Raw genomic sequence first — 14,315 nt, 5'->3', positions numbered from 1 at the left:
GTGTGTTTAAATTCAGGATTTTAATCATTCTAAAACTCATTCCAACTAATCTGGTCTAGGGAGCTTAGAAAATCATTCTCAAATGCCTGCAATGCTACAATACGTTTTCCTGTTTAATCAAACTAAAAATTAATTCTTTCCAGAATGATGGATAAACAGAGGACAATAAAAAGGGAAACTAGTGTAATTTCTGCATTAGGCAAACAACTGGAAAAATCTTGTGGCCGCCACCACCTCCTGTGGAATTTACTGCCACAGGAGGTGGTGGCGGCCACAAGTATAGCCACCTTCAAGAGAGGTTTAGATAAAAATATGGAGCACAGGTCCATCAGTGGCTATTAGCCACAGTGTGTGTGTATATATAAAATTTTTTGCCACTGTGTGACACAGAGTGTTGGACTGGATGGGCTGTTGGCCTGATCCAACATGGCTTTTCTTATGTTCTTATATGCCGCTGTGCTTTATAGACTATTTTTTTTAATTGAGAATAAAAATAAGCAACTGACATATGTTTTCACAATAATTAAATCACTTCCAAGACACTACAACAGCAGTACCAGTAGTAGTTGGTCTTTTGACCAACCTACAATTCAATCAAACATTAAAAAACAATAGTAAAAATTCAAATTTAAGAACTTTTAGCGTGCAGACACTACCACATTCAAGAGTTTCCCTAAAATCTATGGCTTAGGTGCAGACTAGCATTTCTGAAAGTGCAAAGATTTTCACTGAGGGTGCTTCATCCCCCGCCCCGTATTAAAAGGGAGGGTGTCCTGTCCTCTGGGAACAGGGTTTCAGGGGATGCTTCATGTTGTTGCTGCTGTTGCTGTGTGTGTAGGAACACACAGGAAACCCACATTCTGTGAGTAGAAATCCATGCACCTGCAAAAAGCTAGTCTGCACCCAAGTTACTGTTCCTTAATATAGGTTACTAATCTATTTAAAATATTGTTAATTGAATAAACAAATAAATTGCCTGTTTTATAACAGGTCTTTTACATGGCAAGCTGTTTAGTTACTTGCTTAATGCTGGAGAAACAAATGGCAGCACTAATAGGCAGGAAAAAAAGAAAACAGCAATTGCAAGATGGAACTATTGACTACAGCTTTATAGATCCCTTTGTGTTTCACTGTTAAGCTTCTTCAGAGAATCTTCTACAGGGTTGTTCAAATGCCCCCTTAAGCAATGATGCTCAAGGTGGAATTTGAAAAACCCTGTAGAAGATTCCCCGAAGAAGATAACAGCAAAACACGTAGGGATCTATACAGCTGTAATAAATATTTTCACCTTGCACCTACTTTTTTCTTTTTTCCTTCACCTAAGGTTAGGAAAAGACCAGTTATAAGCAAACTGCCATAGTGTGCTTCTCTCTTGGTCATAAGCCACTACCAATCTTTTAACTGATTGCTGAAAGCAATCTCTGTCTTAATGCACACGATTCAAGGAAAGTCCGTTGGCAAGTTGCATTCAATTGTTAACTGAGATTTTCATCGCTATAGTTAAGAGATCACCTTTTCTGTACTGTAGAAAATCAACATATTCTAATACACATCCCTCTGAATTAATTACAATGTTTTTGAGTAATGCTGATCTAATACACTCTTTCCCATGCCTAGTCACTATATAAACAAAGTTTCTGAGGTGCAAAATAACACAGGAAATTAGTGGTTTGTGATGTCTGATGAAATCTGAACTGTTTGGGGTTTTATATCATGAGAAAAAGCTTTAAAAGATCATTTGGCATAATTTAAAGAGAACTCAGGCTTGCTAAAGGAGACAGTCTTGATGTCAGTATGAATTTTGCTACATTATAGTCAGACACTACTGGCTAACGACCAGGAGTTCTTTCCCTAAGGGAGAAAGTAATCCAATGATGTAACAGAACACAGACTCTGTTTCTCAAACTGACACTGGGATAATGGGAGAGTTATATGCCCTTTGATTATTTTGCCATGGAGTGGAGTCAAGATCTTTTCATTTGTTAAGATGTGTTTGCTTCTAAGTGCACTGAATAGATGTCACATTTTTAAAAATCCTTTGTTGGAGAAATTAATACCATATTTTTTATTTTTATGGAATGCCAAACAGACAATTGTGAGTCCCCCCCCCCACCACCAAATGCTTCAGTGCTGAAAGCAATCTCTGTATTAATTCACACAATTCAAGGAAAGTCTGTTGGCAAGTTGTATTCAATTAAATTAACTGAGATTTTCATCACTTTGCCAGAGTGGCATCATTATATGCAAATCTATAGAGCTTTCTGATAACTTGTTTTGAGAGCATAAATTTAGAAGAGCACTTAAGCACACAATATATGTAATTTAGACATTAGTAGCTTTTGATCTTTGAACAGGAGGTTATTTTCTGCAATGGCTAAGTTCTATTTTGTGCAATATCTTCCTACAATGAAACAAGCACCTCATGAAGGTCTTGCAAAGATACACACTGGCAACAAGGATACATAAAATGATGCTGCAAAGTTAACTAATAGGGCTCGTTAAGCAAGAAGGAAAAATTTAAATTAAATTAAATTAAATTTTTCTATTTATACCCTGCCTTATCCTGCAAGCAGGCTCTGGGTGGCTCACAACATTAAAAACCTTACAGAAACATTAAACAAACCACATCCAGACTAGATAATACCATAATTACAGAATTAACAGAAACCAAGGCTTTTTTTGAGCAGGAATGCGGCTGGCTTTGTGTCAGGGGGTGTGGCCTAATATACAAATGAATTCCTGCTGGGCTTTTTCTGTAAAAAGTCCTATGTGGAACAACTGTGACATCAGGGGGGGGGGGTGGCCTAACATGCAAATGAGTTCCTGCTGGAACTCATTTGAAGAACATCATTTGATCCACATCATTGGCAACAAGTCATAAACCACATATAGGCTGGTAGTATTCAGCATAACATAAGCACCTAGATGGTAAGATGCTAATAAGGTGCTGAGGGGAGCGATGACTTCAGGGGACACCTGCTGGATCAATTAAAAGTAAAAAGTAACAAAAGTATATAAAAAGTAAACATTGCTGGCTGCTGGCTTCTTGATCAATGTGTGAATTCCAAACATAGACCCCAGATAGGGTTGCCAGGTCCTCTCAGCCACTGGCAGGAGATAGGAGGGTACAGTTGCCTGTTCCAAGGTGGAAAACTCCTGGAACGTATGTACATATGAAGCTGCCTTATACTGAATCAGACCCTCGGTCCATCAAAGTCAGTATTGTCTACTCAGACTGGCAGCGGCTCTCCACTGTCTCAAGCTGAAGTTTCTCATGCCTATTTGCCTGGACCTTTTTAGTTGGAGATGCCGGGGATTGAACCTGGGACCTTCTGCTTACCAAGCAGATGCTCTACCACTGAGCCACTGTCCCTCCACTGGAGATTTTGGGAGGAGAGGAACCTCAGTGGGGTACAATGCCAGAGTGTCCACCTTCCAAACATCCATTTTCACTGGGAGAACTGATCTCTCAGTCAATTATGGCGTCAGCAATAACATAAAGTCCACAAAAATAGTCAATGAATCAGAAATAGTATAAAAATAAGCTCACTGAAGTAAAAAAGAATGAGCAGTCTGGAGAGGAGCTGTAATTCCAGGGGATCCCCAGGTCCCACCTGGAGGTTGGCATCCCTAGCCCCAGATTCACTCTGTTTTCAGCTACATTTTCCTTCAAAATAAGGAGCCTTCGTATGACCCAGAATGTTCTTCCCAAAGCAGATATGTTCCCTGTATCAGTGGAAGGAATTTTTCAATAGAGGACTACATCATTATTAGTGGTATGGACCCACAGGATCCATTCCATAGTCTCCATAGGTCATCATGGAGTCAACAACAGACTGGAATATTTTGGATTCTGATATGATGTGTCACCAGATAAAGAACAGAGAGGACATCAGCAAATAGCTATAAAAAACTATATTTCATGATCATAGCCTTCTAAATACATGCACTCAAAATGCGTTATCAAAAAGCTTGTTGGTTATTAAAATATATTTGTAGATTGTATGATTAACTTTTGTGAGCTGTATTATATGATTATATGTAGGTGATATGATGTTGATTATAAATTCCATTTTAAAAAAACCCTTGTTAGTTTGTAGTTGAAAAGCTAGATTAAAGTCCAGTAGCAATTTAAGAGACAAACAAGATTTTCAGGGTATAAGCTTTTGCAGGGCCGTAGCCAGGATTTGAAAGATCGGGGGGCATTTACATTTTTCGGGGGGCACTGATGCCCCCCAGAGCCCCACACGACCTTCCCTTTAGTGACAGGCAGGGCTGGCCCTAGCCCTTCTGGCTAGGCAGCACAGCTCCGCCCCAGTCATCGGATCTGCCACCTACTCATGAGTAGCCCTGCGAGTAGACAGCAGGCATGGGGCTACTTGTGGGAACAGATGGGGGGAGAGGCAGGCAGCAGAAGCGAGGAGAAGCAGTGGCGATCAAGGCTGGGAGGGAGGGGAAGGGGCGAGGAGAATCCGCTGCAATTGGGGCTGGGAGGGAGGGGAAGGAGCACGCAAGTGGCTGTGATCAGGGCTGGGTGGGAGGGGAAGAGGCGAGAAGAAGCTGCTGCAATAAGGCTGGGTGGGAAGGGGAGGGGCGAGGTGAAGCAGTGGGGATCAGGGCTGGGAGAGAGGGGAAGGGGCAGGAGAAGTGGCTGCAATCGGGGCTGGGTGGGAGGGGAAGGGGTGAGAAGCAGTGGCGATCGGAGCTGGGAGGGAGGGGAAGGGGTGAGGAGAAGCTTCTGCGATCGGGGCTGGGAGGTAGGGGAAGGGGCGAAGAGAAGCTGCTGCAATCGGGGCTGGGTGGGAGGGGAAGGGGCAAGTGGCTGTGAAGGAAGGGAGCGTGGCGGTAGGGAAAGCAGCAGGGAGAAGAGGAAAGGGAAGCTCTTCCTTGCCTGCCCCTTGCCACCATCCTCCCTTCCTTCCCCGCCATTAAAATAGCGTGGGATGGAGGCGGAAGCAGCCCTCCTGCTAGTTAAAGGGCCCGCGAAACAGCTGATCGTTAGGCCCTTTTACTGGCGCAGGGAGGTGGGCGGCTGTTTCTGCCCCGCCGGCACAGCTATTTTTATGGCAAGGAAGGGTGGGCAGCTGTGAGAGCAGCAGGGAGGGAAGAGAAGACCCTGTCACTCTGGTCACAACCCCCCCTTCCTTTCCCGCCACTAAAACAGCCAATGGAGCCCCAGCAAAAGCAACCCCCAGCTCCCCCCTGGAGTTAAAGGGCCTACAAAACAGCTGATCTGCTGGCCTTTAACTCCAGGGGGAGGCTGAGACTGCTTCTGCCCCTGACCGACCAAATTGCTCATGGGGCCAGTGGCAGTCCCTGGAGCTATGGCAGAGGCCCCAGGGACTGGTTGGGGCCTCACCCTGAAGTAGGGGAGCTGTGCGAAGAGAAGGGGTGAAGAGAAGCTGCTGCAATCGGGGCTGGGTGGGAGGGGAAGCGGCAAGTGGCTGTGAAGGAAGGGAGGGTGGCAGTACAGGCCACACAGGCCCCCTCGTAGCTACGGGCCTGAGCTTTTGAGAGTCAAAGGTATCTGACGAAGGAACTTTTGACTCTTGAAAGCTTATACCCCAAAATCATGTTGGTCTCTTAAAGTGTGACTGTATACTATGTAACAACACTGCCATGCTGCAGTACAAATGGCTCTCCTGGTGTAGATGTGAAATAAGGGAAACCACAAGGTAAATTCAGCTGACTTACAATGCCTGAGATGCTGTTTGTCCCTTTTAATGAAGCAAGGTAATATTCTTTTAGAAGAAGTTACTTCAGAATATATATATTAAAATGCAGAAATATCAGAATGCAGAAATATTAGGCAGCACTTTGCATGTTGAAAAAAAAAAAAGAAACGTTACAAGGCAAATCTAGGTGCTTCAACTGTTCTGGTTCCTGCTGGCACTTAGGAGTTTGCAAATTTTCCAATCCTGTAGCAGCTGGCACTTTAAGAATGATTCTCCCCACCCACAAATAATGCTGGCGCTTAAAAGTTCAAAACATTTTTTCAGCTCTGGTAATGGCTACTTACTCATTCAAACATACACACAGCTATAATCAAATGCAGTCATCGATTTTACTGTGGACTTTTATATATCATTTTGTCAAGTACGAAAACCAAGGCTCCATATTAAGAAATTATTTTACAAAATTACACTTACTGTAAATAAACTTTCCTGTGTTGAAGAGGAAATTGGACATGAGCACCCAGTACACCACCATGGCTCCAATAAGAGACGCCAATGAAAATAAAAGACTGGACCACTGACCAAAAGATCCAAAATAATACTGGCAAACATCTGGGAATTCCCAAGCTGAAGTATCTGCTGAAGCTGAAAGAATAATAATTGAAGGGCATCTATCAAGCAGAGAGTTAATAACCAATTATATTAATCTGATCCTATGCTAGTTTCCGTTGGGTAATATATCTTCTCAATAGGCATAAACCACCACCACCACCACCACCACCACCACCACCACCACCACCACAATAATAATAATAATCTTCAATTTGTATCCTACCATCCCCGCCGAAGCAGGCTCAGGGCAGCTCACATGGCATAACATAATATGCTACATTTCAAAAGTTAAAACAAGGTGTTTACAAAACATATTGCAAATCATATATACATAGCTATGCATGATTAATAATATTCTAATAATCACAAGATTATTAAAATATTTTAATAAGGCAATTAGCACAAATTAAAGCAGCAAACACTTCACAGATCTTCATGTGATCAAAGTTGGAAAACCCATATGTATGGCAAACACCCTGAAATGAATAATTAAATTTAAGGTAGTTCAGTCCTATTTTCTGCAGTGTTATTGGATGAGTTTAAACAGTTTATAAAACTGATGTCTGTTCATTTTGTATTAATGATTTTTTTTAAAAAATGACCAATACCCAATGACAAAATAAAAAAATAACCAATACACAAAATAGGTAAAATAATTATCATATGTGGTTACAGAAAAGCTTGTAGATTCTGAAAAATGTCTTCAATTGTATCTTAAAAGCTAGCAGAAAGTAACACTGATAGAAATCCATAACTCTGGTGCCAGAACAGACAAGGCCCAGCCATGAGCAACATTAAAATGGACCTCACACACAAATGGCATACAGAGCGGCAGACAGAGTAGAGATTATAACATACATTGTGGGGTGTGAAAAGGGCTGCCAGGGCAGTTCCTGAGAACCACACAAGCATACTCAAATATTTATAGCCCATATATAAACTAAAATTTATGCAATAAATGCCGCCAAATAACACCTTCCCCAAATATGCCAGCAGTCTATACCCCATTAAAAGCCCTGTTAAATAAAATAGCCTTGCAGCATCTCATGAAGATTGCTAGACACACATTGGAAACCGAGATTCTAATTTTAGTGGTTAAAACTCAGTAAGTTAGGGCAGTGAAAATAAATCTTAGATACCCAAGGAATGTTCTTAGTTATGGTTAATTCACCATATAAAATTCAAGTCAGCTTTCATATACACGTGACAGCAAGAGAGAGATTATTAAAAGCTGGTACTCATCATTTTGTCTCTGTTTTGAAGAGTTAACTGTAATCAAGATACTAGTTTTCTACTGTCACAGACAAAAATAATCTATTTCACTTCTCTTTATCTTTTTCATCTTATGGTTCTGTGGTGGGCTTCAAGAACTATACAAGACAGAGAAAGCCATCTGTCCTTATGCAAAGAACATGCAGAGATGCATTACTTACACCCAAAGCATGACCACATGAATCCACCTTACACTGAATTAGACCATTGGTCCATCAGGGTCAGTATTGCCTACTCAGGCTGGCAGTGGGTCTCCAGAGACCTTTCACATCACCTACTGCTGGATCCTTTTAACTAGAGATGCTGGGAATTGAACCTGGGACCCTCTTGCCAAACAGGTGCTCTACCACTAAGCCACAGCCTCTCACAGCAGGGTCATGGGCATGTTTCGGGGTCCATACTCTTAGTTCACATGGGAGGGACAGTGAAGCCCAACAGGTCTATGACCAGTATGCCTCTTGAACTGACAGCACACTTTCAAACATACCCTATAATCTTTCACAATGTATGGGGGTTCCTTGAAGAACCACCAACCTGGATATAGAGCCAAAACACATACTTACATATCGTTGTCCTTGATTTCAGAACTCTGTAGCAGCAATAAAGGGTCAAGAGCCCCATCAATAAAATAATAACAATCCCAGTAGTAAATCCTGCCTGTTTATTAAAAAAGGAAAAATCACCACTCAGCACATTAGCAAAACCATTGTCAGTATGGTACAATCATTTTTTTCTGAAACAAGACTTTTCCTTACCTGCTTTATTCCCCAGGGAATACTTAGTATAGATGTACCCATCATTGTGTTCCAGATCATGAAACTGGTAAAATACATGAAAATATCATTACGAAAATTACATGCATTGCTGTCACTGCTTTACTTTTTTTTTACATTGAGTATTGTGAACTTACAAACAGAACCAACTTGCAAAATAATGTACATCATACCCGTCATGCATGCAAAACGATTCACATACATGGTTACCATGCTTGAGTTTTTGCCATAACCGTCAGTACAGCCATCTATTTTACAAGCAGTTCCTGAAGGACTGTACACATAGATTTCTTCAGGATTAGGAACTACATGATCAGGAGCCACCTAAACAAAAGAGAACCGACAAAGCATCAGCTACAAGTCTTTAAGTGTTCCAACATTGTGCTTGTTTTCTGGCCTTTCACTTGGAAGACCTTCTTAACTCTGTGTGCAGAAGGTTTAGTCACAGAAGTGATGGCACAAAATTCAGAGGCGTCCTCTGTACCTTAGCTCTGCTATGCATAGTCAAAGGCCAGGTATTGAAAACACCTTTCAGGGCTTAAACACTGCCTCAGATTAAACCCGACTCCACTGTCGCCGTTTATCTCCATTCACCTCAGCCACCTTTCCTTCCATTTCCCCCTCACTTGTAAACTGACGTCGATGGAGTAGCACTCATCCTATTCAGAGTTGCTGACTGAGTGACCCAACTATATAAATCATCACTGGTTTCAAGCACTTTCTAAGAGGCGGGAGTCTGAACCTTCATGACAAGAAGTCTTTACATTAGCCCATCTTTTTCTTCTTACCAGAGCTCTGTCTGAAGGTGAAGAGAGCCTGCTATAGTAGTGAATCCGTTTATTCATTGCTGAAGCTTCATCAGAAACTCTCTGCATGTCGTCATTCACGCTAACAATATTTGTGGGTTCTACATGGAATGGCCTGCAAGAGAAGCAGAGATAGCACTACTCTAATGTATGTTCAAGGGCTAACATGGACAAAAATTAGACTTGGATGATATAATAATAATTTATCTATTTTAGGGGGAAAACAATGGTATATTAATACTGTAAGTGATAAAACCCCTGCATATTTTTCACTTTTAGAAACAAATATGGTGCCAGATATAGAAAAGGTCCACTTAGATTAAGGATGTCAAACCCATTTGTTACGAGGGATGGATCAAACATAAATGAAAACTTGTTGGGCCAGACAATGTGTTTCATAAAATGTAATGTCAGATAGCAGAGATATAAACTTTATAAAGGACACAAATACAATTAAAGATTTAAAAAAAATGCTTAAAACTATGAGAAGCTTCAGCTGCCCATTTCTACACATTAAAGGACAGGGCATTTTTCTCCAGGCCCGTCAGAACCCTAACACAGCTTAAGGTGGCAAAGCTACAAAAAGGACACTCTGACTATAATCACTAATATATCCAGCTACCATCAAGATTGGTCACCTTCCTTTAACTCCTTAAGGAAGATGAAAGCCCATAGCCAGCCCTGGGTCCTCTAATCAAGCCTCCAGCAACAGAACAAAGAGAAGCCATGCTGAATCAGGCCAAAGGTCCATCTTATGTTCTTAGGCCATGAAAATCCTAGGAGCTTTTCAAAATCACACTACTGCTTGCCTTTAGTTCCCAATTAAATATTTGTTCACATTAAAATATATAGAGCATTTTTAGCATTTAAAGCCAGTCCCTGGGAATGGAGAAGTCCAACTTTTCCTCATTAAAAAGGTACACATCAAGCCAGGCTTTCTTACTTTGGAGCAGAAAAGGAGGGATGCCAGTGACTAGTTGGCCATAAAAAACAAATTGGTTGCAAAACACAAATATAATAATACAAATCTAGATAAGGAGAGAACTTAGAGCACTTTTCCTTGCCAGCATGAGGACTAGTTATTTTACATTAATGTAAGAATCAGAAACGGCATCTGTTTTATTTCAGCACAAATGCTGGCAGATGCTTGCCCCTTCTTAATTCCAAGGAGACATCTGACAGACCTTTCAAGGGCCATGCCCCAGATGATAATTCTAGCACTGAACACAGGCTAGTGAATCAGGGCACCAAAAAGCTCTGACATCTATTGCAGTTGTAACTGGTATGATAAGAGAAGCAGATTCTGTCGGTCAGACCAGCACAGTAATAGAAGATTCAGTATTTGAGGGACAGGTTTGGAATGGAACACAACCTAATCAGCACTTAGTCTGCCCCATGTAGGTAGTCAATTTGGATTATACAGAATTGAGGCACAACACAGCTTGCATCACTGAACCCAGTGTTTCACAAGGTCCAGCTGATACTCTGTTGAAGCAAACCTGTTACCCTATCCTATTAGTAGCATTTCAGTTCAGAGGTCTTATGAGCTGGGAAGATTAAGGGGACAGTGCCAAAATAAACATCATTATTTATAGAAGATTAAACTTTTAGACTGCCCTATCCCGTGCACACAAGGCTCACGGCAGTGAACAAAACCCCCCAACACTCTTAAATTAATTTAAAAACCCAGCAAAATAATAGTTAAAACATCGCCAGATGGTGCTAGAAATTTCAGATTATGCCACTGGCTTATGGGGAGGGAGAAAATGGGGCAGGAGGGGATGCCAGATGAAGTGGAATCCAGGCTTTTTTTGTAGCAGGAACTTCTTTGCATATTAGGCTATACCCCCCTGATGTAGCCAATCCTTCAAGCATTTATAGGGCTCTTCTTGCAAAGCCTATTGTAAGCTCTGGGAGGATTGGCTACATCAGGGAGGGTGTAGCCTAATACACAAATGAGTTCCTGCTACAAAAAAAGCCCTGGGTGGAAACCATCACTGTCCTCAATCAAAAGCCTGGTGGGTGGAACATCTCTGCCTTGCAAGTGCCGTAAAACTCCATCAGGTTCTGCAAGGCATGGATGATATTTGGCAGAAAGTTCCAGCAGTTCCAAAATGACCCTGGCTCTGGTCAAGGACAACCAGATGTCTTTCAGGCTGGGGATCACCAGTAGGTTCTTCTCTGCAGAGAATAGTGCTCTTCAGGGGTGCATACCAAAATAAGCATTATTATGAATTAGCAATTTTGAACCAATCAGTATGTCACCATTTCTTATACAGGGTGTTTTTACATTCAGTTTGATCCAGAGTTTCAGAGTCTTCAAATCGCCTGCCACTGTTCTGCTTTAATTATTTTGTTTTTACATTTAAGTGTTTCAATTTGGGAGCGGGGGGGGGGGGGGTGTGTCTCCGATCACAGGGCAGCCGGAATACCAGTGCATAGTTAAATGTATACGATTGCTTGGAAATCGTGTCAACACTGCAAAAACAATACAAATTTAAATTACCAGATGAGGTAAGCAATGATATGTAAACATTTCAACTACTTTCAGTTCTCATGCAAATTACTGCACCTTGTGACTTTTGGAGGAGTCTTTTAAAACGCATGAAAACTTCTACAATACAAGTTTGAAACGCCTGTAGAGAAAAGACCAGATAAAAACTAGTGTGGAGAAAAACACTGCAGCAGCAGCTCCAAAATTCATCTCACCAAGAGACTTCCGGAGTTGGAAAATGCCAAGCTGAACTGCTTCTCAGAAGGGGAACAGGCTGGAACTTCTGTTCAGGGTAGTGGAAGGCAATCTAATGCCTACTGCCTACTTTTCTCAGTCAGAGATTAGTCCAAGATATGCAAAGGAAACTTTGAGGAGATTTACTTTGGCTAAAAGGGAGTCCGGGGGGGGGGGGGGCTCCTTTGAGGCTTTGAAGAGTCTCCGGAGACGAGTTGCCTTTTCATCATCTGCAGAAGTTTCCAGAGTCATTTATTTGACTTAAGCTCGACAGGATCCTAATCTTCTTTGATACTACTAAACATCTAAAGCTATACAAAACCGTTGTTGATCTGGATAACTACAGAAAAGGTACAGATCGCTATCTTTCATTCCAGGACTAATTAAAATTAAACAAAATAAAATCAGAAGGCGGGAAATTGAAATCTAGAAAGCTTGGAAGAAGAAGGGGAGAAGGGGCGAAATTTGGACTTTGTAAACTTAAAGGACAGTGTTAAAAATTGGAAAGGAATTTATTGTTTGGTCTACTTGCGGTTTTTGAGAAAAAGCCCCATCGTCATAGAATGCAGCTCCCACAGTCAACACAGGAAATACGTCAAGCATCGTGAGATCTCTCTACCAGTGAAAACGGGATTTGGTGGCAAGTAAAGCAGGAAGTATTGGATGAAAAAGGGAAATCATTGAAGCAGCCAGCCTACTCTAGGACTATAATATCATAGAAAAACATCGGCAGCCATTGCAAGGAGGCCAAAATTTAAATAAAACTTTTAAAGTGTTTGGGACATTAAAAATTGGTGGAGCCGACAGAGGTGACGATTATAAGGTAAATGCTATTGGACATTATTGTTAATAAACATTTTAGAAGCCTCTAGAGGAAAAAAGAATTTTTTTTTTAAGTGAAGCAGAAAGCCACAACCGCCATTTTGGAGAAAATAAAAACTTTAAAAATTAATATCTGTGTCCAGGAGGCTCTGAGGACGGCAAAATTAGGCTTATTGAAGAAAGCAAGCTTCACTCTTTTAAACCTGATAGCTGAAATTTAATTTGGTGAGGTCAAATTTTTCGGTGTTTTTACATGTCAGACCACAAGCAAACCCATACAAGGACTGCTTCATTGGAGAAAATGCAGGACCAATTGGATGCAATGCAAGCCAGGATAATGAAAGGGATGAAGGAGATGATAACTGCTTCCAAGAAAGAAATTAGAAAAGATATTGAAAAGCTAAAAAAAGATATAGAGGATCTCAGAAATGAGACTGTGGTAACATCAAAGAAAGTGCAAGAGGTGGAAGGGAGAGTGAAATTACATGATTCCACCTTGTTAAAAATACAAGAAAAAGTGGCAATTCATGACTGCAAATTGATGGAGACTCAGATACATCTGAGAGGAGTACCTGAGGATGAAGAAACTGAATTGAAAGACTATATAATAAAAATAATTGCAGAATTTCTGGAGGAAGATCTTAAGGGACTAGGAACATGTATGACTATATGTATAGAGTGAATTCACTTTATGCTTAAAAAAAAATCTACCAAGAGATGTGGTTATAAGACAAAAGAAATGGTGGGAAAAATGATGAATAAAAATTTTGAAAAGACACTGATAGTGGGAGGCAGCAGAGTAAGAATTATGAAGGAGTTGCCAAGACAAGTGATAAATGATACAAGAGCATTTAAGAAATTGACAGAAAAATTATGGGACAATGAAATGAGGTATAGATGGATAATAACTGAAGGTCTGAGCTTTGAACTTCAAGGAAGAAGGATTACAAACACACAGGAACTGCGTAGATTTTTTGAAGAACACAAAGAATTTGCACCATGATGGATTACAAATTAATATATTGGAATGTAAATGGACTAAATTCACCACAAAAAAGAAAGGCAACATTTCATGGGATTAAAAAGCAAAATTGTAATATAGTTTGTCTACAAGAAGTACATATTAAACAAAAGGATTACAAATTTTTATGGAATAAGCAATTGGGACTAGAATTTCATTCACTGGCTAAACAGAAGAAAAGGGGAGTGATCTTTTATATTAAACAAGAACTTAGGGTGGCCAAATCCAATTTAAGAAATATCTGGGGACTTTGGGGATGGAGCCAGGAGACTTTGAGGGTGGAGCCAGGAGACATTAGGGGTGGAGCCAAGATCAAGGCTGTGATAAGCATAATTGAACTCCAAAGGGAGTTCTGGCCATCACATTTAAAGGGGCGGCACACTTTTTCAATGCCTTCCTTCCATAGGATATAATAAAGGATAGGGGCACCTTCTTTTGGGGCTCATAGAATTGGACTCCCTGGTCCAATCGTTTTGAAACTTGGGGGATATTTTGGGTAGAGGCACTAGATGCTGTACTGAAAATTTGATGCCTCTACCTCAAAAAACAGCCCTCCCAGAGCCCCAGATATCTGCAGATCAATTCTCCATTATTTTCTATGGGAAT

At 40.9% G+C, this 14,315-nt stretch overlaps 1 protein-coding gene across 1 annotated transcript in view; it reads right to left on the bottom strand.

Moving 5' to 3' along the window:
- The window catches only part of SLC38A9 (solute carrier family 38 member 9), a 69,872-nt gene that overhangs the window by 44,559 nt on the left and 10,998 nt on the right, over positions 1–14,315 (bottom strand). The window contains exons 5-9 of the mRNA XM_060235979.1: positions 9,121–9,253; positions 8,535–8,656; positions 8,315–8,378; positions 8,123–8,216; positions 6,150–6,320 (exon numbers count right to left, since the gene is read on the bottom strand). Of these exons, the coding sequence (XP_060091962.1) occupies positions 6,150–6,320; positions 8,123–8,216; positions 8,315–8,378; positions 8,535–8,656; positions 9,121–9,253 (584 nt within the window). The remainder of the gene's footprint in view (positions 1–6,149; positions 6,321–8,122; positions 8,217–8,314; positions 8,379–8,534; positions 8,657–9,120; positions 9,254–14,315) is intronic.

Source organism: Heteronotia binoei, chromosome 4 (assembly GCF_032191835.1).
Source record: "Heteronotia binoei isolate CCM8104 ecotype False Entrance Well chromosome 4, APGP_CSIRO_Hbin_v1, whole genome shotgun sequence".
NCBI classification, from domain to species: Eukaryota; Metazoa; Chordata; class Lepidosauria; order Squamata; family Gekkonidae; genus Heteronotia; species Heteronotia binoei.
Note: the sequence above shows the minus strand (reverse complement) of the source record. Positions and strands in the feature narration are given on the sequence as shown.